Genomic DNA, 26,930 nt, shown 5'->3' with positions numbered 1-26,930 from the left:
CTGAGAAAAATGAGTAAGTCAAATGCAATGCGAAAAACACGTTACATTATTTTTGATCTATTACGGTTAAATTTAAAATTAAGTTTAATATATATATTATTATTATTATAATACCTCCTGGAACTAACCCGCATAATTTTGATTTTACACAGTGATCCATAGTCTATCGATTAGTGTATGAAACTAACGCGGAGCAATCATCGGACGGTCAACGGAATTTAATATTTTAATATTTTGCAAAATTGAAATTTTTACTATTATTTTGCAGACACATATAATTTCGTATAATTGATTTTTTCCCCCGTTTTACGAGTTAGCGAATCAATGGAGCCGAGAAGATATTCGCTGCAGCTGGAAACGAGGAAGTCGTCGGCGAGGTCCCGGCGCTTTTAATTGCGCCGCGCGATTATGCAACGCGCACGACGATCCTTCGTGCATCGTTCACGTAAACCGGTCGTTATCGAGCCGCGGCCGAGCGATTTTCGTCGCGTTCCGGGCGCGCCTCGAAAATTTTCGGCACCAGGATTTCTGCGGGCCCGACGGATATTTCCCTCGGCGCCGGGCGTACTCGACCGCGACATTACGAAACGACCGCGGAACAATAATGAAAAAGAGGGACGGGAGGGCGGGAGGACAGGTGAAACACGAGCACGAATTCGGGCGGACGAGACGCCGGTAATTATTTGCCGGAATTAATGCGAAATTCCTGGCCAATCGACGCCGTCGTCACGGCCCGGGACCGCGACGTGTCCCGATGAAAACCGAGAGAACGTGTCTGCTCGCGTAGAAAAATTCCCGTGTACGGACATGCTAATCAACGTTTCATTGTTTTCCGAGCCACATTTTTTTCGGCCAGTCGACTTTTTTGAATTTTGATTGCGCGATGCTTTACGTTGAACACGTTTGCTAGTAGTGTCACACCTGTGCGACGACCACGATTTTATAGTTCGCGTGAAGAACGTCGAATTAATTTTCTGTATATAATTATTTAATAATCGTATATAATTAATTGTAGCACGTAGTATGATATTTGAAAGAATTTATAGCTTTTCTTTGACAATATTTTTATCGTATTTGATTAAAGGACACGATGTATTTAACGTGATAAATGCAATGAATATAATGTTAAAAAGTGGGGCACATAAAATGTCCGTTAGTAAGAATAATAGTGAATCTGTATTGTGTGCTTATGTGCAATGATTAAGCTATATACTTTATGCAAGGATTCTTAACAATTGATCAGATATTCGACTGCACGGAAAAATAGATTCACTGGATTTATATTCAAATTCCGATTTTTATAGATCACTCTGAAATCAGACTGGAAGAAGAGCACTATTTCCTGTATTAACACGTTCGTCGTCGCGTCACCCATATCTGGGTGACACTAATTTCTGACCAATTTTGAAAATTTATTTTTACTGCAATATATGCGAGCAAAATGAATTCGACTATGATTTCTCGAATGCGAAAGTGTTCTAATGTCATCGCTTATGATAAATGTGAACTTTTTAGTTTTATTTTAATTAATTGAATTGCTTTAATTATGTGGAGATTTTAGTGTCTAATTGTCGGCGACGAACGTGTTAAACTGGAGTTTAGAAATGAAGTCTCCTGCGTGTATCTTGTTTAGAACACCGGGCTGAGATATAAACCTCAATCGCTCGCCAAGGATGATCGTCCAGGGACGGACTTTTATGTCGAATTTTATAGATTGTTTAGAAACCGAGGTAGAAAATGGCCGGTTAATATATTCCGTGAAAATAGAGCGGAAATCTCGCGAACGTTCGTTAACGTGGTTTCCTTGGGTTCCGTAGAATTACAGAAGCAACGAGCGCGCGCCGAGTCTATGAATTCCATCGGAAGACGGCGCGGAATAATTCGCGAGATTAAATCACGGTTTCAACGAGGAATATTATTATCACCCGAGGAAATTAAAAAAACGCTTCAAGCTTTTCCTTTCGTTCCTATTCCTCGTTTCTTCTACCGGTTAACACACACGAGTGTCTGACGTAAAATAGGAAGGACGTGGCACGGTGAACTCGCGGCACGTGTCCGACTTCTGCCGCGAAATTTCAAAGATAATTAACGAGGCGCCGCGCCGGTGTGTGTGTGTCACGTTCGCGAACACTTGCCGGAGCGGAGATGATCCCCCCCGGTTCGAAAACGAACACGGCAAGCTGGGCCGCGCGATCCGCTGAACTTTCTCATTATTCCCGGTGTGTACTTACGAGAGATCGATACTTTTAATCCATCTTTCGCCGCCGCCGCCGGAAAAGCAAACTAAATTAATTACAGCTTACAGCGTTTGCCGACGTGTTCGGCAACGGATTCCCGTTACGCGGCGTTATAAAAACGCGAGCCCGCGTTTCCCGCGCGCATCGATTCTCGTTTGACATTTCTGCTACTATTTTTCCAATGGCGTATTTATTTTCGGCGATCCGAAGCTGTCCGGGGCGCGTTTATAGAGCGCACGGGAGACTACCCCGATGGTCTACAGTCCGATCGACCAGCCACCGCAACTTCTCATTTCCTCGGTTGAACTTCACCGCGTTCCTTCCCACGTGTAATTTCAACGTTATTAAATTTATCGAATTCACAATTATTGAGAAATATTTGAGAAATTGTCAAATGTGTAACTATCGCACCAGTCAAATTATTCAATTTCACATACAATGTACAGTACAACACGTATAGAGTGTAATCTATTATTTTTTAATCATTAATTTCTAATCAGATTACTTTTCCCTCAACTCTGGTGTTATTCAAGGGTAGTAATTAACCCTCTTAGTGCCGGAGGGCAGATATATCGGCCCGCGCTGCAGTGGCGAAAAGTGCCTATACTTATACCTTTGTTATTTATGTAATATCCAATGAATTTGGAAAAATTGGCATCACTGTTTCATTCTGAATTTCGTCCTTAATACACTGCTTTTTGAATTATGTAAATATTACTTTTCGTTTGGTTTTTATGAGCTTTTTCCGAAACCCTAGTACAACCGTAAAATTTGGCTTTTTCACCCGGCACTAAGAGGGTTAATAGACAGATCTGTATGCAAACTAAAAATTGTCTACCTCGTTAAACAAAAGTGGAATGAGAATATATTTTCTGTTAATACATTTGTATCAAAGATTTTTAAAATCTTCCTTAGTCTTCACTGTTACGCATGTCACCTGCTTATAATTCTTATGAATTAATAAAATCCACGGACAAGCAATTAACCATTTGAATTATTATAAATTAGTTATAATAACTAACGAGATGGTCCGATTAATTTCTGTCCAACTCTTTTATAAATTTACTTAGACCGACAAACGATTTATGATCATTAATCCCTAATTAGATTACTTTTTACCCCGACCGCACCGTTCCAATAAAAATAGGGCTCCCAGGTGTTCCTTCGCAACAGAACCGACGCAACGGCGATCTTAATCTACTTTAGACATGCACACCGAGCCACGAGCCAATGAATTTCGAAGCGAATTGCTCGGCCAAGAGCGCAGGGAAACCCGCCAACAGATGGCAAGAACAATAGCGAAGAAACGCTTCCAACTACGATAAAAAAAAAAGAAGTCTCGCGTCGGAGCGGAAACACGAGCGTGGTTCCGATGTAAACAGGAAGCGTCCCTTGGCCACGGAACTAATAGAACGGTCCTTGCGTCGGATGGACCGGCCCCCCAACGGAGCGCGATCCTTGAGTCTTCGTGGCGCGCGTCGCCGCGACACGTGTACCCGTGCACCGCGCCGAAGGATCCGGCACGCTATTTTACGGGGGATCGCCACGGAGAACAATGCTGAGCGGACTCGGCGAACGTCTACGTCCCGCGGAGAACTCTCTCGAGAGAGAAACCAGATTCGCAGCGTGCCGCGGAAATTGCCGGCCAGAAGTCTCCGAGGACCGACGAATCCTTATTCTTTTTTCGGTCTCGAATGGCCCCGGGGGCTGGAGAGAGACATACGGTCACCAGGCTGTTCGATCCTTCGTTTTGCGGAAAACTTTCACGAGAATTCTGTGCACGATGGTCCGTGCCGTCCGCCAAAGGATTATGGGAGACACGGATGTGGAGAACGTTTTTAATTTACAGATTTTGGAGAGATGATTGGTCCTTTTAGATCAGGGCTTCTTAAACTTTTGTCATTCACGACACCATTTATGATTGCGAGTTCCTTGACGACCCCATACAAATATAAAAGAAAAATAAATTAATATTTTTTGATGATTTATTTATTAGGTAACAAGATACATATACATATACATATGAAAATATATAGTTTTAGAATTCGTTTTGAAACATAGAAAAATCTAAAATTAAAAATTGCACAAAAAATTATAAAATTGTATTTATTGTAGTTTCAAAAATAAAAGTGGATTCTGGTCGCAGAATTTTGCTACGCGACCCCACTCGGGGTCGCGACCCATAGTTTAAGAAGCCCTGTTTTAGATAGATAGATACTTGGGCATTGGTCCTAGGATCCTTTCGACAGGATCGTTGCTTCGTGTTCTTTATTCTAACATTAAGATCACGGTACCATAACAACAATCATTTTATCTGACTTGGTAAAAATTATACAAACACACTGCTCGATGAAACAGTGTAGGAACATTTCATATAAAAATTTGGCAACTTTGACTGACAATAATTCTGCGAAGAATCATCGTAGGATGACGACTCTTGTTTTAAAATAAAACTCGAAATCTCTACTATAGTCTTTCTAGATTTTAAGGTTGACGTACTCTCGCTGCAGTAACTCTTTAAACGACTGGCAACCTCCCCATCGGATACCGCCAAGGGTTAATTTAAAGTGCTGCAACTTTGCGGGGAAAATCGCAGTGACGTTTCTGTTTTTTTAGATCAAAGTGAAAAGATCGAGCATTATTTTACTAGAAACATCGTTCCCGAAAAATATTTTACAACGACGGTGCATATCGTTGAACTTGGAAATTTCAGATATGACAAGCATGACTTCATACTTAAAGGGATATTGTGATAAGTAATATAGAAAATTATAGCTGATATAGCGGTGTAACTAATATAGAATCTGGAAAGACTATCTTAACCCATTCGCTGTCAAGCCTAAATTATATGAAGTCATTCCCATTGCCATTTATATTTCATCATTTATATTTTATCATTCTCTATAAGAAATAAAGTATTATCTTTGTAAAAAATTTTATTTGTAGTATTTCTTCAAGTTTTTTACATATTTATATTTATGTTTGTGGCCACGAAAAATTTGCTAATTCAAAAGCCTGCATGTTATAATATATTTAAAGTAGGACGAGTATACTCGTCCTTGGCAGCGAATGGGTTAAAGTAGAGGTTTCAAGCTTCAATCTAAAAAAAGAGTCATCGTTCTACGATGATTTCTCGTAGACTTATCGTCGATCTAATTTGGTCAATCCTCACTCAATATTATCATCAAGTACGAAGTACTCGAAACGCTTTATTTAAATGTTTAATCAAATCATTTCCAGAGATAGATAAGAGTTAAATCAATCAGAATTGGAGGTTCCCAGATACGCTTTGAATCGAAAAAAAAAAAAGAAGAAGATAATGTTTATCCACCGATTCCCGCAAACTTCGAGATATGTACCTAAAACCTGAACCGGGGCGTCGAATGAATCAGAGAACAGTGCTTAATCGCGGAACGTCTAAAAATAGACGAGTAAATTAGGTCAGAATCAAATGTTCCCGGTCATGCTCCATTTCCGAGCGAGGAGATAGAATCATTTCCAGTGTTTGTCCGGCGATTTAAACAAACTTTGAGGTGCCGTTCACGGGTTCTCTAAATCAAAGTATCAAATGAATCGTAACAAGGTCAGCCTAATCGAAAGTAATTGGAAATCACCTGCACTCGATAGCTACCTCGCAGGCGCGCCTACACTTTCGCGATAAGCACGATCCACGAGGAACGTATTTATTATGTCGAGTTATAAATAACGTCTAATGCAGCTAAGTGGAATCTATTATGCATATCTACCCACTGCGAGTCACCGGGAGAATCGAGTTTCTGCTGTCCCTAGATACGTTAAGGTTAAAAATAAATAAAACAACAAAGGAACACAAAAGAATAAATAAAACAGAAAGGAATAAAATAAATGTTTGATAAAGAGAGGAAGGTATTTGTGACTCGACCCGGTAGTATCTGCAGAAGAGTAACATCGAACGTGAGCATCGAATGTTTACCTGCAAAATAGAGTGGCCGTCCTGAGCCTGTTCAGGGCGCAGAACCAGCAGGCCCTGCAGGACCCGCAGACCGTGCAATCCACGTCGATCATTCTCGGTCGTGGTACATGTTTCTCCAGGTACAAGGGGAACAAGGCGCACCCCCCGATAAGAGGATCGCGGGTGAACGAACCACGAACGAAAACACACGGGGGTAGAGACAGACGGGACGAAAATTGTTGACACGACTGACGGTCCGCGCGCACCATGAGAACTGGGGCCTGGAATGTGGTTTATCGTTCTCGGCACCTGATATCGAAAGCTTATCTCCCGCGTCTCGTTCCTTCTGTGTGCACACGCCCGCCTCGCCTATCTTTCCCAAAGAGCTCGCGCTTTGCGGACGTGTAAGTACACGCGCGCGTGAACGCGTGTACGTGCACGTTGAGCCACTTTGGAATCGTCTCCGGGCACCGGGTGGAATCGATTTCCACTCGCGATCGCTCGCGAGCCACGCTCAGCCGTCGAGGATCGCCGGCTATCGCAGTGGAAATCGTCCCTAATTTCGACAGCTCTAACCTCGCCACGAGATTCGTCTCGCAGCCAGACGGCGTGCGCCTGAGAGCAACTCGCAAACGTTCGACGAAACGATATTGCAGAGGAGTCAATCATTGTGTCTTGGTGGCAGTAGACTCTTAATAATTAAACAGAGCCTCAGCTATTTAAATTACATTTTTTAAGATCTCGAAGACAAATTTCAAAGTTATTTTGTCGACAGATCTTTTCCCATGACGCGATCATCGAATCTTGTGTGAATATTAACCCCTTAACGTACCATTTACTCGACAGTCACTACGATTAAGAATTTTTTCAATTTTTTCATTTTTTCAATTTAACAATTTCTTAGAAGGGATAGAACATTAATACTTATTCCGTGCCTGAATTATTATACTTAAATAGTATACTTAAATATTAATAACAAGGAATTTTATTTCAATTTAAAAGAACAGAATAATATCCATCACGAGCCGGACTCGTCAAAGTACGGCAAGGGGTTAAGAAGAAGACGAAATCATTCCGAGGCCAGATACTGTGTGCTTAGTGAGAACATATTAAGAAAGATTCGATGTTTAGATCGAAAGTGGGACGTCATTGTTGCTTCATAAATCGGATTGCTCGTTTTGGGAAAGAGTTAATGCAATTCCGTTCTGTGGACACAGCTTGTTTCTCTGTCGCGTAGCGAAGTATATGACAGATAACGGGTGACGCTTGTTTGCGACCGTAGATAAAATTTGTTATCGTTTGAGATTCGTTCCTTTCGTCAGGCTGCACATTGATTTACTACATCTGCACTTAATCCTTCGCGGGAGCGGCCATTTGGGTTTGAAATTCAAAATAGTGATCCTGAGCTACAGTATTTCTATTTTATACAACCCGATGCGTTTCATACATGCGGAATTGAATTTTTGCGCTCGTGTATCGGTTAACAAATTTAGTAACAAATTTAGTTAAAATGATAATGTTGAAATTATTTCAGTACGTGATGCTATGATTATTAGTGGTAATTTAGAGTCACCACTCGATTGCAAAGGTTTCGTAATTCACAATAAAAATCCACAGTTAACCCTTTGCACTCGGGTGCCAAGATAATTTATATATTAAGAAAGTCTAGATTTAAAAATTTGTTAAAAGTGAAACTGTCAGTACGAGTCCGAGGGCTCAATTTCATAAAATACATTTTCTTACATAAAATAGAAATACTATAAGCCAGCAGAATTATTTTCGATTTACAGTTAAAAAGCAAAGGGCGAATATCATCTTACGTACGACGATCAGCCTTTAGATCTTACTATCATCAGCCATCTTCTTAACCCTTAATTAGGCGCATTAAGAAAATCACCCAATTAGGCGCATGGGCTCTTAAATAACCCCCAAAAAACATTGGGAAAGGAGTATCAAAAAGGAATAAAACTTAATGGATTTCTATAGTAATTAATAAAGTTCTTTAATATACTTTAAAGTTAAGTTCTTTAATATACTTAACTTTAAGAAACAAATACTTACTGTGACCCTGTGACCCTGACCTCATGCGCCTAATTAAGGGTTAAGTGATACATCACCGAGCCGAGTAGTCGAAATAACAGAAAACAAAGTATTAACTCTACCGAATTTCCCCTCCGCTTATCCATCGGCTCACGACAGGCTCACAAAGATCGTTCGATCGACGCGATTATTCAGGCTGGCTGGCAAAAGAGGACGCACCACCGACGTAGTCGGACAGGCAGGCGTTTCTTTCGTTCGGTGGTAATAATATAACTTAACCGATTCCGATGACCCATTGGACTAATTAATCCGCGCGTTTGGCTCCGGTGAAATCTCGCTTGTATCTGGTAAATGGTTCGAAACCCGGTCGGATCTCATTCGCGAGCTGTCCGCGCCAGAGCTGCCGCATGCTTTTAAACGAAAGATAAAAGAGTCTCGGGAGAGCAAGAGGACAGGTTCCACGACTGGTTCGACGATAAGGAGGATCCGTGGGCCCCGTGTCCCGTCGATTTGCCTTTACACGGCGCCAAAGCGGGGCGCACGCACGTGGCCGATCGAATTCTCTCCCTCTCTCTCTCTTTCTTTCTCTCTCTCTCTCTCTCTCTCTCTCTCTCTCTTTCTATCGTTATCTCTCTCTCTTTCTTTCTTTCTATCGTGATCTCTCTCTTTCTCTCTCTCTCTCTCTCTCTCTCTCTTTCTTTCTATCGTGATCTCTCTCTTTCTCTCCATCGTGTCCTCTCATTGTGTGTTTGCTGGGAACACACGGTGTGCGTGCCCAGTGCACACCTGACGGGGGCAAACAGCGTACACCCGATCGGTCGTGCACGCGATAGACACTACTCACTACGCAAACCCCATCGATGAGTCAGCCGGCGTGTGACCAATAAAACGAACCATCAAACAAACCATCATGGTAACCGTCCGACCTTCGTCGGGTCGGTCCGACGAAACGGAGCATCGCGAAACGGGAACGGGCTGCTCCGAGCTGTTACGCGATCTTCGCAGAACGTGACGTCAACGATCTCCCACCCCCTCTCTCTCTCTCTCTCTCTCTTGCACACACACACTCTTTAAGCCGTCACGTGACCCAGAATCTAATGAAGTTTTCGTGTTCCCGAAGCAATCAGCGTGTTTATCTTTGCACAGACCGGCTGTCAATTAAAAAGGCTCTATCAATGTGGGGCTAACATCGAAAAAATGAGGTACGCAGGGCCTCGACGCGGTTTCCTGAAGCTGGCGTAACTTCGGATACTTGGTAGATCGTTCTAGATTCGTACAAGAATGATTCTTGCGCTACAGAATATTTCTCGATGAATTTTCAGGTGCATAATTTGAAAAATTTCATGAAATCTCATAAAACGAGTTCATTGTATAAAATGGACTTATATACGTGTATGTACTAATAGTATGTTTCTTTTTAAATATGTTATCGTATAATACGTTTCCTTAATTAGCTTAAACAACTTTATTGCTATCCATAAAGATCCGCAGCTTGATATTTATTATCTATTTATATTGAAACTAATGAAAGGATTAACTTTGTTTGTATGATGTTTGAATAATAGACAAATGGAAATTGATCGTAAAGATCTAAATGGATAAAATGGGGGCTGCGACGAATAATGAAAAATGTCCGTCGTCGAAAGGTTGAGACGACACGGGAAAGTCCCGTTTTCACTTTCGTCGACTGATCGCGTTCGGATTCGGGGCTCGGTTTAGGGTCCGACAGGCTTCCGGGCGTCAGGTGCTCGCCCCTGCGATTCGGCGGGCAGGAAACGCAGGTGTACAGCCGGTGGATCCACCCTACCTGGAGGTCGGGCTCGAGCCCGGGGCCTGTGCGAGCCGCAGGTAAAGCCTCGTCCACACTTGACGCGGACGAAAGGACGCGACGCGAGTACGCGTGACAAAGGCGTCTTTCTGGGAACGACGGCGTCGCAGGTGTACAATAGGACTGGTATGTCGCGAGAAAAATACAAATTGACGTCGGAAGCCGTAAGTCAGCAGGAGGATCGATGAATAAACGGCGATGAGACATGCGAACGGTGCGGAACGGGCTTAATCGCGGCCCCTGGGTCACGACTGAGACGAGAGACGACAGCCTGGAACTCGGGGGACGGGGGCCCGCCGGTCACAATGGCGTCAGGTACGAGTAAACAGTCGCAGGTAAGCCGTAAGGCGGCTTTTCCCGTAACGATTCCATTGAAACAGGGCCTGGCGCGGCACCGTGGCTGCTTATGGCCTCGCCGCGGCGCGATGCACGGTGGACAAGAAATGGCCAGGTTATGAGGGAATTGTAAAATATTTGACACTAATTAGATAGAGGTATGATACAGTAATTTCTTCATGCAGAATAGTCATTTTCGAAGGTGATTGTAAGGGACTAAATTGTATTTGTTTTTAGTAACGCAGTCTAGTAGTAAAATTGAAAACGTTCTGGAATAAAGACAAATTACAGAAAATAACGCGCGCACAATTTTCGACATTGAACATTTTTATTAAACCAACAAAACTCTGAGTTATCCAATGGCATGTACAGACGTCTTCAATCCATTCACAAAATTAGTCTATCATCTCAGGATTTTTATACAAAAGGTTGATCTATCACTTCAGGATTTTTACACAAAAGGTTGATTCGAGGAAAACAGTTAACGAACATATAAAAAAAATCCGAACTGTACACGATGTTGGACAAATCAGAATTTTATCAGAATACTTCGAAAAGTTCGACATTTTTCTACATTCTCCCTATTGTTCCCCCAGTCTGCAACATTTCAGATTCAACGTAAGAAATCTGCATCCCCCTAGTTTCATTTAGACCTACCCTGCGCCACGACGAAGCGGACGCTTTCAATCATTCGAACGCGTGGATGGGGACAGTATCGCTGCGACTATCGTTCCTGGAACCAGCAGCTCGAATGCGAGCACTATACGTTAGAGGATCTGCTGAATCCACCTATCTTCGGTAATGGGAACCCCATCGTTTCTGCTGAATTTCGACGGACAGGTTGAACAGGAAACCCAATCTGACAAATAGTTTTATATTTTCCATCCAACGTGATTTGATATTAAATAATACATGATTTAACGTTCGAATGTTACAGCAGTGTTTCGCCGAATCTCGAATTCAGCACGTAAAGCGGCCAATGAAAATCGCGCAATTGCCAAAAGCTGCACGTGGAACGATCTCACCTTGGCGGTTCGACGACGTCTCGCGTTCAAGGAGTTCGAACTCTCCAAGGCCCTGGAGACCCTCGGAGACGACCGCGAGAGAGTCCTCCCCGGCCGAGAATTTTCAAGATGGCGTTGCCGCGCCTTTCGAGAATTTTTGAACGATTCGAGTCGTCGCGTGATCGAACTGCTTGAAAAGTTCTATAAAAACACTGGGCGGGTAACGATCCTCGCCGCGGTTACGAGCGTTCGCGAGCGTTTTTACCGAGCAGGAAACGCGTCGTCCCTCCCGACGAGATATTCGATTCGGAACAAAAGGGTTGGTTCTTGCTCGTAGAATTTCCATTTATTCGGTAAAAGTTTATTCGGTGTTGCGAGCAATTCGACAGAAATATAGAATGCGCGTGGCCGGACAATAAAATCTGGAACAAAAGGATCTTTTATCGTTGGAGCACACTTCGAACAAAACGTGCTCACATGATTCTCTTTGTCTCGTCGGAAGAAGCAAGCCTATTTTAGATTATGACACTTGTCGGCGGTTTATGATTGGCTGGCGCGGTGATCCTTTTGTTCGAGAAAATCTGGTCATAGTCCTAGCCCTCGGCCGGAGAGAGAAAGATATTGGCTTCTACCTGAGTGAAAGGCTGGAAACTGAAAAGGGGAAGAGGGAAACAGAGCAAGAAAGGGAGAAAGAGAAGGAGAATGAAAGGGAGAGAGAAGGACAGAAAGAAAGAGAAAAGAGAAAAGAGAAAAGAGAAAAAAAGAAAAAGAGTATGAAGGAAAGAAAGAGAATAAGGAGAAAAGAAAGAGAGTAAGAAGGAAAGAACGAGAGAAAGAAGGAAAGAGAGAACGAGAAAGGAAGAATGTAAAAAGGAAAGAAAGAAATGCGAGAAAGAAAGCGATCGTCGTTGAATATTACCGATTTTACAACGGGCTCTGGTCAGGTCGGCGGCGACGCGACAGCCATAATGAACTTTCAATTAGCGTAGTTGCTCGAACCTTGACAATAGGTCAGTGGCTCTCATGCGAACGAACCACCTATGCGCATCGCCTATGGATTACGCTCGCCGTGAGGCGAATTCGAGGGCGAAGGAGAACCGAGGAGTCTGCTCGACCTATTTCCACCGGTAAGATTTCGTTCGAGAGAGTCGCGATCGAACGATTCACCAGATGGAATTGAAATCGATGAGCCTCGAGGCGGAATTCGAATCGATTCCACCCTTTTCTTTCGACTAATCCCAGTGTCGCGAGTCTCGTTAACTCTCCTACATTGTTCGACTTGATTCGACCCGAAACTAACGGCTCCGACCCCTCACCCCTCTCCTCCGTCGAATGTTCGCTAAACGATGGCTTTATTCTGCTCGAAAAGTAAAGAGCAGCATGAGTCGAATTAGAACAGTGTTCCGGGATCCGCAAACCCTTTGCAGCGACACCTTTGAAACAACCCTTGCCGTTATGGCTGGGGAGGGCATTCACTTAACGATTGAAACTAACGAGTAATTATTATTATTATTTTCTGTAATTATTTAATATTATTTAATAATTAAACGGACGAAGTAGCTTTTAGATTGCAGAGTGTAATATGTGAATTAATTCAAACAGTGAATAATATTATGAATACGATTAATATATATTACTTACTATAACTTAATTAATATATACTTACTTAATATAACTTAAATTAATATATATTACTTACTATAATAATAGCAAGATTTAATTTCTTTCAACTTCGAGCAAATTCTATTGTAATACGAGCTTAGATAAAATGGTTTACCGAAAATTTTCTCACAGAAAGATTCTTATAGTTCCAATAAATGTAACCATTTTGACTGGTTCGGTGATTCTAGCATCATATAAAGAAAATTCAATTACGAGCATGTAATGATCCCATTAAATAGTATCATTCTCCCAGCTGGACTATCGATCCATTGAGGCACAGAGGAGAAGCCGGTTTCATTTTACACTAAACCTACCCCCCACCGGTTAAGTGACCGGTGTCACATTCTAAATGTGAATAAAATAAAATAAAAAATAAAATCCTGTTTTCTCTCTCGCGATATTTCAGTATTCAAGTAAACGTTGGCACAAAATAAATAGAAATATTCTTCGTAGAAATGATTAACAAACCGAAAAAACTTCCAGTCGCCGTCACTGAGAAGAAAGTGGTACGGCGAGGTGTTAACGAAGGCTAGAGTTAAAGGCGTCCCAATCAGTATCGTTCTACCGGCGAGAAATCCGAAGACCGAATGAAAGGGAAAAAAAGAGAGACTGTGCCGCGAGCAATTACTGGAGCGATTGTCCTCGAAATGAATAATTACCCGAGCGATTCGCCTCTTTCCGCGGCGTATTAATACGAACACGGTCATCGGTACGTTAATAGAACTCCGATCGACTTTCCACGGAAACAGAGTTGCTCCTTTTCTCGATCGATGGACGCGTTTCGCCGCAACCTTGAGCGGTACGCGATCGTCTGCGTGGGCACCGTGCAAGAGGAATAGAGAGCACGGCCGCAACCGGAGGGGAAAACAGGTGGGAAACGCCGATAAAATGCTCCATTTCCCAGGTGTGCGCCGCGCTCGGGCTCCGTTATGGGGCAGCGGCGCGACCGTACGGTGCCTCGTCCAACGAACGCATGTCAAAAAATTGATGTCTAAAATTCACGACTCGTAACTAAAATACTTGTAACTAGATTGCGAACTTTTATGCAGAATAAAAATTGTTCGCATTGTTTAGAATATACAGAGACTAAATAGCTAGTTCCTTTTTTTCTTTAATCGTTCTCGTAGATTGAAAATGATTCTAAAACTCCCATAAACTTCCCACTATTATTAAATTGCATCTATTCGGATTTTTTATAAATCCATAAAATCCGTGAGCTATTTATTCTTATAAATAGCTTATTTTATTAGCCTATTTTATTATATATTATATTAGCTTATTTTATTTTATATAAATAGCTTATATTATTATTAAAGAGCTTAAAATCTGTTTGTTGTTACTTGTAGAATTGTAGCCCTTTTTTGCTATCTATTTCCAAAAAATATTATTTTAACCGGTCGTCGACCACTAGAGGGTGCCATGTGCCCCACATCTATCTGGCTACACCCTTGAAAGGACCACGCATTTTTCTGCGAAACAACGTCTGCGTCGTTGGAACGGAACGAACATTGAACGAAAACGACATCATTTCTGGTAAACGCAAAAATTCATGAAATTTCCACCGAAGACACGCAATCGCGGAACGAATGCAATCGTTTTAAACCGAAGCGAATACTCGAGAAAGACTGCATACGAATTCGCAAAGAGAAATCAAACATTTCCGAATCTCCGAAGCGGACGCTGAACGAATCGCGAAGAAACTCGACTGTTCGCGCTCCTATAGGACTCCTCGATCCTCGGGGCAATTAACGATTCCCTATCACGGAACTCGAGGAATGCCCATCCAGTCAGCGACCCGTCGGCGGTCGATGCATCGCGTGCCCCGATCACTCGAACGCAAGTCGCCGCGAACTTCGGGCCAAGTCTCGAGATCGACCAAGTTTCGACGTTCTCGGGGATATTGCTCCCCGTTGAGGAGCATCGGGTAAGCCCGTTTAATCACTCGCGCCGCAATGCCGCAATGGCGCGCGTGCTGTGTGCGCCGATTGTTGACTATCCTGAATGCCGATGGATCTGCCTCCATCGCGAATTTGATCTTCGATGTAAGAGAGTTTGCCGTGGGACGCAATAACCCCGCGCGTTCGGACGACAAATGGCCCACTGTGCCCAAGATTGACGGGGTTGCCCGTTTTGGGCAAATAGGCAGATGATCCACCGATCAATCATGTTAATTGTTTGCGAGGGCGAGTGTTTATCGGGAGTTACGAATATGTCTGTGAGACGGTAAGTTATTTGCCAAAGTGTTTTCTAATTTTAATTTACGGAATTGAAGGGGCACTTTGTTCGAGGGATTTTGCAGTGGAATAAAAACTGTCTCATCTATCCTAATTTCCTGTAGTGCACACTTTTAGGTACTATATCTGCTATGTACTTATTATATAGACTTTTCCTTTATTTTTCTTACTGTATATTATATTTATATAATACTTATATTCACATAATACTCTTTTCTTCTATTTTTTCTTCTGTAACAAAATGTATTTATTTACCTGTATACCAGGCTATAATAAATGGCGATGGTGCATCAAACTTAAAATCTGGAAACACTATCACAGAGTAGTGCTTTCAAGCTTTAATTTAAAAAAGGAGTCATCGTCCTACGAAGGTTTTTCACGGAGTTATCGTCAGTCGAAGTAGACCAATTTGTATCCAACATTTTTCTATCCTGGATTTATTTTAAACAGTGTATTATTTTTCAATGCTTCCTGAATGAAGCATTTTATTAATGAAAAACCATCTGTAATTGTCTCTCTTGAAACGAGGTGACAAAACTCCACGAAATCCTCGTGGTCGCTCAACTCTGCATATTTTCCATCATTTACCGAATAAACCACCTAATCCGAGGCTGGCACGAGGCTGGAACAAAACCTGTCGTCAGCATTTCACCTGCTGACCACGATTTCCGAGGATCCTGCGGGAAGTCGACGCCGCCGGATCGATCGAGCCGATAGGCAACGGGAATTTCTAATCGAGCGGCAACGCCCAGAGGAAAATCGCGGCTGCAGGAGAGACAGAGAGAGAGAGAGAGAGAGAGAGAGAGAGAGGGGGAGAGGCGAGGATAGAGCCTATGCTCTCCTCGGTGTGTAGCGCGATTAATTTCGGGGAAGAAACACGAGGGCCGCGAAACCACTCGATTTCGGAGTTTCAAAGCCGGCCGCGGATGGAGGGCCGCGGAACGAAAGCGCCGCTTTAACGGTTCGAACCACTTTCCCGGAGGCCGCGAGTGCTCGGTGAACGAGCACTCGAGATCCGTGCACTCTCGAGAGCAGGAGTACTCGCACGTATCGGCTCGCGTGCGCATCAAAACACGCGGAGAACCAGCCCCCCGGATCCGCTTCGCGCCGAACCGCGAGTCCGCGAGGGGCCAATAACTGTGCCCTTCTAACATCAGCCTTCGCTTGCTCCTCGATGACTTGTTTTAACAAATTTCAGTAAACAATAGCAGAATAGCGGAACTATAAAATTTCGAGTCATTTCAATAATTTTCCACGTAATCTGTCTATATACATTATATAATAATTTATATTATATATAATTATTATTATATATAAAATATATATTATATATAAATAGTTCATAATAAAAACTAGGTAATCTGTAAAATTAATGGATTCTACTGCATTCTAAATTTAATCTATATAGACACATTTATTCTATTTATTTATAGGTATGGCGATCGGCGAACAACTTTAGAAATTTAATTGGCTTTTTACGGAACAGTCGAGAATACGGCGAGTAAACGTCCATTTTAATAGCTGCGGATGGAAAGGAACGATCGTGGATTGTTTTCGCTGCGGGAATCTAACGAGGAGTATCGTGGAATGTCAGTTATTGTTGCTTGAATGCACTGCTTAGTTAGATCATCGAGGCCACAATGAGTAGCCTCCAGGCTGCAATATACTATATTACACTGCCGTGGAATCCTAATTTCTGCTGAACGTCTCGAAATAGATCGTTCTCATCAAACGTCGAGATTGCAACGGTCGTGAGCAATTTTTTAACTCGACGACACATGAATTATTATTATTATTATTATCATTATTATTATTATTGTACTATTACACTTCGATTTACACTCTGGACTTTAAGCATTTAGATGAAAAATGAGTAGATCAAATACAAAGCAGTGAAGGTATTATTAGCAGAACTTATAGGTGCTTTTATGTTACCCTTAACTTATTACGATCATTAAAAGAGGAGAGATATTTCCATTTAATTCGTGTCTCTTATAAATGACTTGGACAATTTTTATTTTACTAAAAATTCCACCGTCTAATTATTCTACGACAAACACCCCGAACAGAACTGAATTATGGTGGCTAAGGATCGGAATGAACGATCGAGGGATGATTTTTCGGCGACGAGGATCGTAGGAGGATAGATGACGGTTGCGTGACCAGCCTGACGACTATCGAGCGCGCTTTATCATTTCCGAACGTTATTCCCGGCGCATATCGGTGTCAATGGCGTATAAATCGGCGCGTACGACGATTTTAAATGCGACCGCGTTGCCCGTGCGCCGACCGCGCCACGTTTCTTTATTTTCGACGTGTGCACGATAACGCGCGCGGCTTATCGTCGTTACGTAAATAATGCCGGCTTGTTTCGCGGAACGGAAACGGAACGCGCGCGGCGCTCGTCAGCCGAGTCAATCGTTCGATTACTCTGAAAATACGAGCGGAACACGAGGAGCCCCTGGGAGTCCCTTCGTTTTCTCTACGCCAGCCGCCGGCACAGACGACGAGCGTGTTCGACGATCTCCCTTTGTGGAAACCCTTTGATCGCGGCGCGGGTCGCTGGGGAAATTATGCATTGCCGAACGCGGTTGCGTTATTGTTGTTATACGGAAACCGGCTCCGGCACTTTTCACTCTCGTTACGCGAACGTTATGCGAACGCGAGCCGATGAGATGCCCCCGATCATTTTCGAACATATTCAGCGATTCCCATTGTCTCTATATTCTAAACGTCTCCCACGGCGTACAGTTTCCATTCTCGCGCGCGTCTTCCATGTTATTTAATTGAAATTTTCTACTCGCACATCTCCCATGTTATTTAATTGTAATTGTTAGAAGCGTCTCCCATGTTAATTAATTGTAATTGTTAGAAGCGTCTCCCATGTTATTTAATTGTAATTGTTAGAAGCGTCTCCCATGTTATTTAATTGTAATTGTTAGAAGCGTCTTCCATGTTATTTAGATTGAATCGATGTTAGTTTTAATTTTAATCAGTCTTAATCGTTGGAAACTAATTGCGTATGTTATTTAACTTGCGCTTCTAATGTTAACTCGCAGTTCTGCAGTTCTATCTAACTGACAGACTTATTTCTATTCTATGTCGACAATCTTAGTTGGCTGTCGAGCTTATCTGCGGCGATATAAAATTGCTAATCGTTGCACTTCACGCAGTGTTCTGTAAACTATACGACAGTTGAGTTTAAATTGAATTATTGTGCGACAAAGACGCAAAAAATAATGGGCGGATTTTATGCATTTTTGAGCTACGTAAGCAGATCAAATTCGAGGCAGTGAAAGCATTTAAAGAATTAAATTGAAGAATTACTCATCGATACCGTTGGAAAAAGAAATGAATATCTGTTAAGGTATTTTTTTACTCGTTTGTCTCATATTTATACATACTCCCAAAATGAACCCTTTTGTAATAAAAATGTGTAAATGATCCTTAACAAAGAACGTGGACAAGTCTGAAAATCAAAAATAAAACCGGACAAAAACCGCGAGATTTTCAAAGACCGTGAACCAGATTCTCCTGGTTAAGGATCGGCGGATAAATCGGTGATCGATCGTGCGCAGGAAATTGTGCAAGCTGCGCGGTATTGCGCGGCGAAACGAATTACGAAAGGTTGCTCGATAACGCGTCTCCGCTCGCGGGAGGACGCGAAGGGGGGGGATCCCGGGGACGCAATTTCATCCGGATCGTGAAAAGAAAGACTTTCACGGCGGGACGAGCGCACCGTGACCGAGTGTCCAGCGAGATTCGCGGTTCTGGTGTCCGTTATCCGAGCCACGGATATCGATTTGCACTGACGAAATCGATAGCCGAGCCGAGCCGAGCCGAGCCGGCCCCGGCCGTACGCGTTCACGCTCCGACTCGCGCGGAACATTTTTTCACGTCGCCGGCATGCGTGCGGATTTGCATCGGGCCCCGTGCACGGCTCGAGGACTCCCCCTTAAAAAGCCTTCGGCCCGTTCTCGCAGCCATCAATATTCTTGTCCTCGCACCTCCCGTCGAAACAGATCGATCATCTTCCTCGATCGCGCGGCCGAGCCTTCGACGGAAGTCCGGCCGCGAATTCGAATGAAACGCGCTCCGTCAACGTCGTACCGCGGCGATCCTTCCGGATCAGTGGTTCACGCGTAGACAAGAATTCTCGAGGCATTTGTACCACGTTTCATCCCAACAGATTGGGTTTCGTTCGACATTCATGAAACAATCCTCTTAGAGGTTAGTAGAAACGCTTCCATTTTCGTTGAAATACTATTGCGACTCGAATATATTTAAATTTTTGATGAAATGTAAGCTTTCTTGAAAACCATCAGCTTCTTCGTAGTAATTTATACCCTGTTTGTTCGAAGTCAATGGTAATTTTACTTAGTAAATTTAACCACCAATACCGCAAAGTACCACTTTTGTACACTATTCATATTGTTACAGCGGTTGATCATGTGGAGTCGCCGTAATGAAGAAATACTTTATAGTGAACAACCCCTAAGGAAATAGAAGAAGTTCAGGGTTGTCACAGAATCGTTGAATCGACAGTCAGTCGAGAGACTCTCTCGAGCTATCGAAGCGAGAGGACGTATATAAATAATAATAGATCCAGATATAGTTAATCGTTATTGTGTAATTAGTTACTGTTAATTGTAAATAAATAAAGATTACACGGGATGCCGCGACGGACGTCGAGAACGCGCAACAATATTTATATTATATCGTTTATATAAAATTTAAATTCTTAAGCAGAATCCTTCGAAAAGAATTCTAAATTAAATGCTACTTAGAATGACGCAGACTCGAATCCTCCTTTTACTTTGAACCTAACGGCTGCCGATTGGTCCAGCCTCTAATTTCGTCCGTCTTCTCTGTGCGGAACAAACGTAGCACGAAATTCTAAAAGGAAGTGTACCGCGCCGTTGGAGACACAAAGGGTTAGCTAAGCATGCAACGAAGGCCATTTTTTGTATTTAATACAGTGTAACAGGACGAGCACTATTTATACGTGCGCGCGAGAGAGAGACTGTACACAATAGAGGAAAGAAAACGGTCTTCTTATAGATCCACTACTGTCCCTGGCGCTGACACGATGCACATTTAACCCTTAATAACCTAGAGTTTCAATTTTGATACCAATCTTTCAAACCGAATGTTCACATTACTATTAGTTTTTTTTATAGGTTGGCTGTACGTATTTTACTGTTGTATAATATTCTTTCCAACGAAATTTTCTTTTTCTGAAGAATATAAATACTTTTGAGGTAAGTGAATATATTATTTTCGCTATGATATAATTATTTTTTGCGAGTGCATGTTTTACTTGAAGAAACTAGTGCTATTTTTGTGAGTATCAATTTTGATACTTCAGGCAATTCCTTCAGGCATTTTTTTCTAAATAAATATGTAAAATAAATATTGTGATTTTTTTAGCTATTTTTCCCTTCATCTAGACCCTCAAGCAAACACAACAATATTAAAAAAAAATCACTTTCGTAAATCAGGCTACTAAGGGTTAAAGCACCATCTTATGAAATGCGATGGAACAACATCGCCGCTGCAAATCCCCGTAAAAAATGGCCGGTTCGCGTGAAACTCGATCGAGAACGCAGTTTCCCTCGATCAATCTCGAGGGTCCGAGCGGAGCCCCCGAATTAATTAAAAGCGACAGAATTTAATTAGGCCGTGGGATTAAAACGGTCGGAGCTTTTCGAACTCGAACGCTGGAAAATCGGTGAGAAATCGACGATGCGCTTAGCTGCATGCCGACGGGGGAGCTCTCGGGCCCGATCCCCGGCGCGCTCTAGCCGTCCCATGGCGGTTCCCCCGCGACACGGCCGTGGAATACCATTTATTTATGTATAAATATATTTAAATATAATAATTAATTTTATTTATTGATTTAATATAAAAAATCTGAGGGATAAACTTTGGGTTTAATTTATAATTGTTTATTTGATTAAATGAATCAGCATAAATATAATTAGTCATAAAATTTGATTTATTTTATTGAAAATTTAATAATTTAATTATTTTCTAAATTAAATGATTTAATTTAATGATATAAGTTTGTATAGAAATCGACGATGCGCTTAGCTGCATGCCGACGGGGGAGCTCTTCGGGCCCGATCCCCGGCGCGCTCTAGCCGTCCCATGGCGGTTCCCCCGCGACACAGCCGTGGAATACCAATCGTTCACTTTCCCATCGCGTTTCCTGTTCCGACCACGTATCCCGCTTTCAAAATAAAATGCACGCAGAAGACGAGACAGGGGAACGAAAGGGAGAGGGACGCGTGAAACGGAGAGCCGCGGAAGAGAGAAGCGCGGAAGGCGGAGAAGATAAGAAGAGATGAGGAGTGTATGGGCGAGGGGGGGTGGAGAGGGGTAGGACGCGACGAGTGATGACGGCATCGTCGATTCGACGCCGATGCGCGTCCGTCTCGCCCATTGTTCGACCGGTTGCATTATGCGCGTCACTCGACGCCTTTTATTCGGCGTGCAGCGAAATCTGCTCGCGATGTTCGCGATCGCGGGGCGTTCGATCGTAATCGCCTTGTTAATCGGCGCCTCCTTTCAGCTTTCAGCGTTGTCGTCGCACTCGGTGCAGACGATCCGTTCGATTTTTGTTTTCAGATCCGCCGAATCGCAATGTGCTACTCGTCATTCTTTGTTGCACCTTTCCGAGGCGCCGGAAAATTTCTGGTGATCTCTATAGATTCTTTTTTTTCTCTTTTTATTATTAACGCATATTTAACTTCCAAGAGGAAGTTATTGTGCACTCTCTATGGATTCTGTTTTCCTATTTCAACTGTAGACCACGCGGATTTTATGCATTTTTGAACTGCATAAGCAGATCAAATTCGAGGCAGTGAAAGCATTTAAAGAATTGAATTGAAGAATTACTCATCGATATTGTTGGAAAAAGAAATGGATATCTGTTAAGGTTCTTTTTTATTTTTGCGATCTCTGTCAGATTTCAGAATTTGAACGAGTGTTAATATTTTTAAAATTAATAATATAATAATGTAATCAATATTATTATATAACTTAATAATATAACCAATATTATTATATAACCTAATAATATAACCAATAGACTAATAATTTTGCTGGCAGATAGCACAGTATGTCTTGAAGACAACCATTTCTGCTACCTAAATTGAACGTTTTTATGGCGACTCATTCCTGACGTTGAAACGACATCTAGTTCGAAAAGAAATCGAAACAACAGACGTTGTTTTAACGTATAAAATAAAACGTCTTCAAGACGTCCCGAATGTATATAACATACTATAACAACTATTGTCCAGACGTCTTAAAAACCTTTTTGTATTATTCAGCTTTATTTATGTCCTCGTGTTACACTTAACATTGGACCACTACATCCCCAAGCATTGCTTTACCCCGTCGTACGACTATTCTTCGAAACTGTGACTTTCTATAAAGCTCTAGACACAGTAAAACGATCGTCAAGATCCATAAAAATCGCCGGCAGCTATGCAGCTAAAGGGATCTAGACAGATTCGTTGAAAGCCGGAGATCGATCGGAAGATCCAACGGCAACAACGAGTCCCCGTTCCCCATGGGGAAGGAAATTACCTACAAGTTATTCATGGAGGGTGCAGGGGAAGTGTTTCAGGTGCGAGTGAATGCGCCCATTGACACCAAGCCACTTTTGCACGGCGGTGAATGCGTCGGGAAACGAGCGCTCCTGTCGTGCAAACGTTCCGAAACGCTGTTTCGGGATCGTTCCCTGTCCACGGAACTAGGCCGCCGCGCCGCGCCGAGGGATCTATTCCGCGACGCGTCCTCCATGGTTCGGGATCGAGACCGACCGCTGTCCCAGTTCTTCCCGCGTTTTCTCGGTTAAATCCTCCCCCCCCTCGTCTGTGAAAGCCCTTCAGATTGCGGGCCTCGTTTCCGCGTAACGAATTTCCTGTTTCGAAAGCCGCCGTTTAACGGCCGCGCCGCCCGCCCGCCGGATGTTGACGCCTCGATGATCGAACGCGCGCTGTTTTCCCTTCCATCGACGATATACCGGGGACCGTGCCGCGCTTCCGTGTCTTCGTTTTCGATAGGAAATTAACGGGGAAACGGTAAACAACCGACCGAAATTGTTTATTTCGCGCGAGAGACCGTGGAACAACCGGGATCGCCGGCGACCGACGTTTGTTACATCTATCGATTCGTGCGAGCCAGTTCGCTGTTCGTGCAGGTTATGTCAGCTCGACATCTATTATATAAAAATAAGTCGGGTTCTCCTTCCCGACGCTATAACTCCAGGACGCACGAACCGATTTTCACGGTTTTGCATTCGTTGGAAAGGTCTCGAGCTCCGGGAGGTTTATAGCAACCAAAATTCTGGAAAATTTCAACAGAAAAGCAAGAAAACAGGGAAAATCGTTTTTCACGTACAGCGCCATCTCTGATACATAGCATGTACTACAAACCAATATGGTTTATAAAACAAAAAAAATAACTTTTCTTCATCTTTTAATCCCCAAACGAAATGTTACAAAAAACGAAGCCATCTGGTGGCGAAACGGAGTTCGCCGGGTTTGCTAGTTTTGTAGAAATAAGAACGCGGCGAAGTGTTCTTCCGGAGGCTGAGACGCTCTTCGTGGTTTGCGGTAATTAATAGTCGTTTCTATCGAGCTGGTTCTGGAGAGCAGTCGGTTCTATGAAGATTTAGAATGACTTTATCGTTTGTTAGGAACAGCTTGCGGATTTATGCATTTAGGAGAAGAATTGGCGAGGTAACGGAGCCGCTTACCGTGGGTCAACCAATTCCCGTGCCTTTACATTCTTTTGAATCGAATAAAAGGAAGGAAATGATATAAGGGACAACAACTGGTCACCCCACATTAACTGACTCCGCTAACCTACTCATTCTTGCCGTAAATGCCTAAATATTATTATTATAAACCTATATAATATTTATTATATATTATAAAATATTAGATAAATAAATGATCACGCTATACATACATGTATATATTCTCCATTATATTGTCTGTGCTATTGTCCCAATTACTTTGTTACTTCTCCAAAACGATTTTAAAAAACAGATATTAAATAAAAGTAAATTGTTTCTTCTAACAATTTCAATAATTTGAAAATAGATAATAATAAAATTCGCAGCCTAGTAATTACAATTATCCTAATAAATTTTATAATTCTCAAATCTTTTAATGCAATTTGCGCTAGCCACTTTCGAATGAAATCGAATTAAACAACGTATATTCTCTAATCAAAATGGTATTACTCGCGATTCATTAACCCTTTGACTACTGTTGGCGCCTATTGGTGTCCGAAACATGTGGCTTCCCGGTACTGTAGGCGCCAATAGGCGTCAAGATCAAATTTCGCCTCCGTTTATTATTAAATTTGATTAATTATATATCGTGTAATATTTATGTTATATATTGTAAGAAAAGCTTAAAATTATTGTTCACTTCAAGTAATATCGGTTCAATGTAATAGAATTCATTATATTGAATATTTCAATATTCAAAAATATAATATTCGAAAAACTACGGCTATGCCAAAGTCTGCCGTAACCAAAGGGTTAATAAGTAACAATAATATAATAGTAATAATAATTGCTATTTAACCTTATCCGAGTTGAAGAACGACCTCTAATAGCGAATGATACGATTTCTATCCTACAAAGCGATGAAAATTTTAAAACGGAAATGAAACGACCATAACGCAATCGAAAGCAAAGACGTCGGTCGTATGCCGCGGTCGCCTAATCACTGTCGAACGATTCCGGGCTACGATCGCCGAATGAATCCAATCGAATCGCAGCGGCTCATAAAGAATGGATCCGCCGGGTCGGTCCCGGTCGTAAAAAGTCTAATAAAACAGAGATCGGCTAGTACGTGGCAATTTACCGAGACGGGGAGGCGTTTCGTTAAAAATTGAAGATCCCGCCGGGTCCTCCGGCTAACAGAAAACAGTACGCTCTTCGCGTACACGCTCGCGAAGAGAAGTGGGCTCCTCGTCTCCTTCTGTTCCCGCCGCGCCATTCGTCTCCGTCGCTCGTGTCCGTTGCCGGTAGACGACCGAAGGGAAAACAAGCGGCCCGAGAAGGGACGCGGCGGGCGCGAAGGGAGCGAGAAAAGGAACGCAGAAGGGAGGAATCCGAAGCCGACGTCGCGCGACAGTGTTTCCCAATCCGCGTGTTTCGACACCCACGCCTTGCGAACGTCATCCCGGTTTCTCGCTTTCGGAGCCGCGCGAATCATCGGGACACGTCCGCGCGGGCATTCGCCTCTTCGGAGCTCGTCGCGACTCCGCGCGACACCATCTCGCGCCTTTGTTTTATCGGTTGTGTTCGCCGGGCTGTGGATCTTTCGCAAGACACTAATCTTTGGTTGAAAATTTAAAAGATCCTCGAACAATTTGTGAAACTTGAAATGTTCAGAAATACAGCATTTAATTTGAAAGAATAAAAGTAACTTTCAAATGACCTCGATAAATCTAGTAAAAATTAATTAAAAAAACGTTCAACGGTTGTTACCCTGTATGTTTAACTTTCCAACCACGGCAATCAATTTGAAAATTACCCGGCAGCCTAAGAAAATGTCTGAACCTTGAAAAATATTATTCGCACTCTTTCTAAAAGCTGTAAAGTATAATAAAGTATAACGGTATCATCGTACACGCTAATCGATGCTATAAAACTTAAGTCACTCGCAGTAATATCTCTGCGATCTTATCACGATCGTTAACGATGTTATCTGTTGACGCGACCTTAACAACTAAATAAATAAAAAAAAGAACCGATTTTTAGTCGCAGAGCATAATTTAACAGGTAATTGTTCCGTTGAGAATTTTCGGAAGACGAGCACAACGTTCCTAACGATGCCGTAGCCTTATTAACATAATAATCAGGAAGTCCATAATTTTCGGTCGCTTAATTGCTTGAATATCTTACAAAGGTGATTTGCTTCGTTCAATGAAACTCCGGCTAATGGTGCTGCGACTTACGGGCGGACACTCTTTCACGAAACTCGGAATGCGAGGAGATTTGCGCAAAATTCGCTCGAAAAAGTCACGGTACAGTCACACTTCAGAGATTGTAATTATCACGCGTGTATAATTGCATCGCGCGTGAAATCGCAGCATCGGAATGCGCCGAACGATCGCGTCCGAGGAATGGACTTTCTATAGAGATGCGCGGAACGTTCGAGCAGCTGTTAAAAATAAATTCTGGTCTAGCGAAATTCGTAAAAGTCCAGCCTTTCGACACTTCAGCGGCGCATCAACGGAGAAGAAATGTTATCGTTCGATCGTGAATTTGTCCGTGATATAAATATTTAAAGCAGAAACTAATTAGCGATGCCGATCTTTGCCTCATGATTTTAATAGATTAAAAATCATACATCGACATGTTCGAACACTTTTGAGCTTGTTGCTGTTACATGGAATTCCATTCAACAGATTTCACCATAAATGCATAAAATCCGCGGTCTACTTATCGCGATAGTTAACGGGAGCTTTCACTGCGGGGCCGAAGAATGAAATGAAAATTGCGAGCCGCGAATAAATTCGAGTCTAAGAAACGATCGCGATCTCTTCGAGATCCCGCGCTTTAGACTATTATTAGATGCAGAGTACACCGACGTCGGATTCAAGCTAGCAGAATTAAGCTGT

General features: G+C 42.6%; 1 protein-coding gene across 3 annotated transcripts in view; it reads right to left on the bottom strand.

Moving 5' to 3' along the window:
* The window catches only part of LOC144474662 (uncharacterized), a 106,388-nt gene that overhangs the window by 38,740 nt on the left and 40,718 nt on the right, over nucleotides 1–26,930 (bottom strand). The window contains exon 1 of one of the 3 annotated variants that reach the window (XM_078189760.1): nucleotides 6,190–6,418. The exons of the other annotated variants lie outside the window; for them this stretch is intronic. Coding sequence (XP_078045886.1) covers nucleotides 6,190–6,281 — 92 coding nt within the window. The 5' untranslated portion in view covers nucleotides 6,282–6,418. Of the gene's footprint in view, nucleotides 1–6,189; nucleotides 6,419–26,930 lie in introns of those variants that run through there. 3 annotated transcript variants of the gene reach the window in all.

The sequence above is a fragment of the Augochlora pura genome, chromosome 9 (genome assembly GCF_028453695.1).
Source record: "Augochlora pura isolate Apur16 chromosome 9, APUR_v2.2.1, whole genome shotgun sequence".
NCBI lineage: Eukaryota > Metazoa > Arthropoda > Insecta > Hymenoptera > Halictidae > Augochlora > Augochlora pura.
Note: the sequence above shows the minus strand (reverse complement) of the source record. Positions and strands in the feature narration are given on the sequence as shown.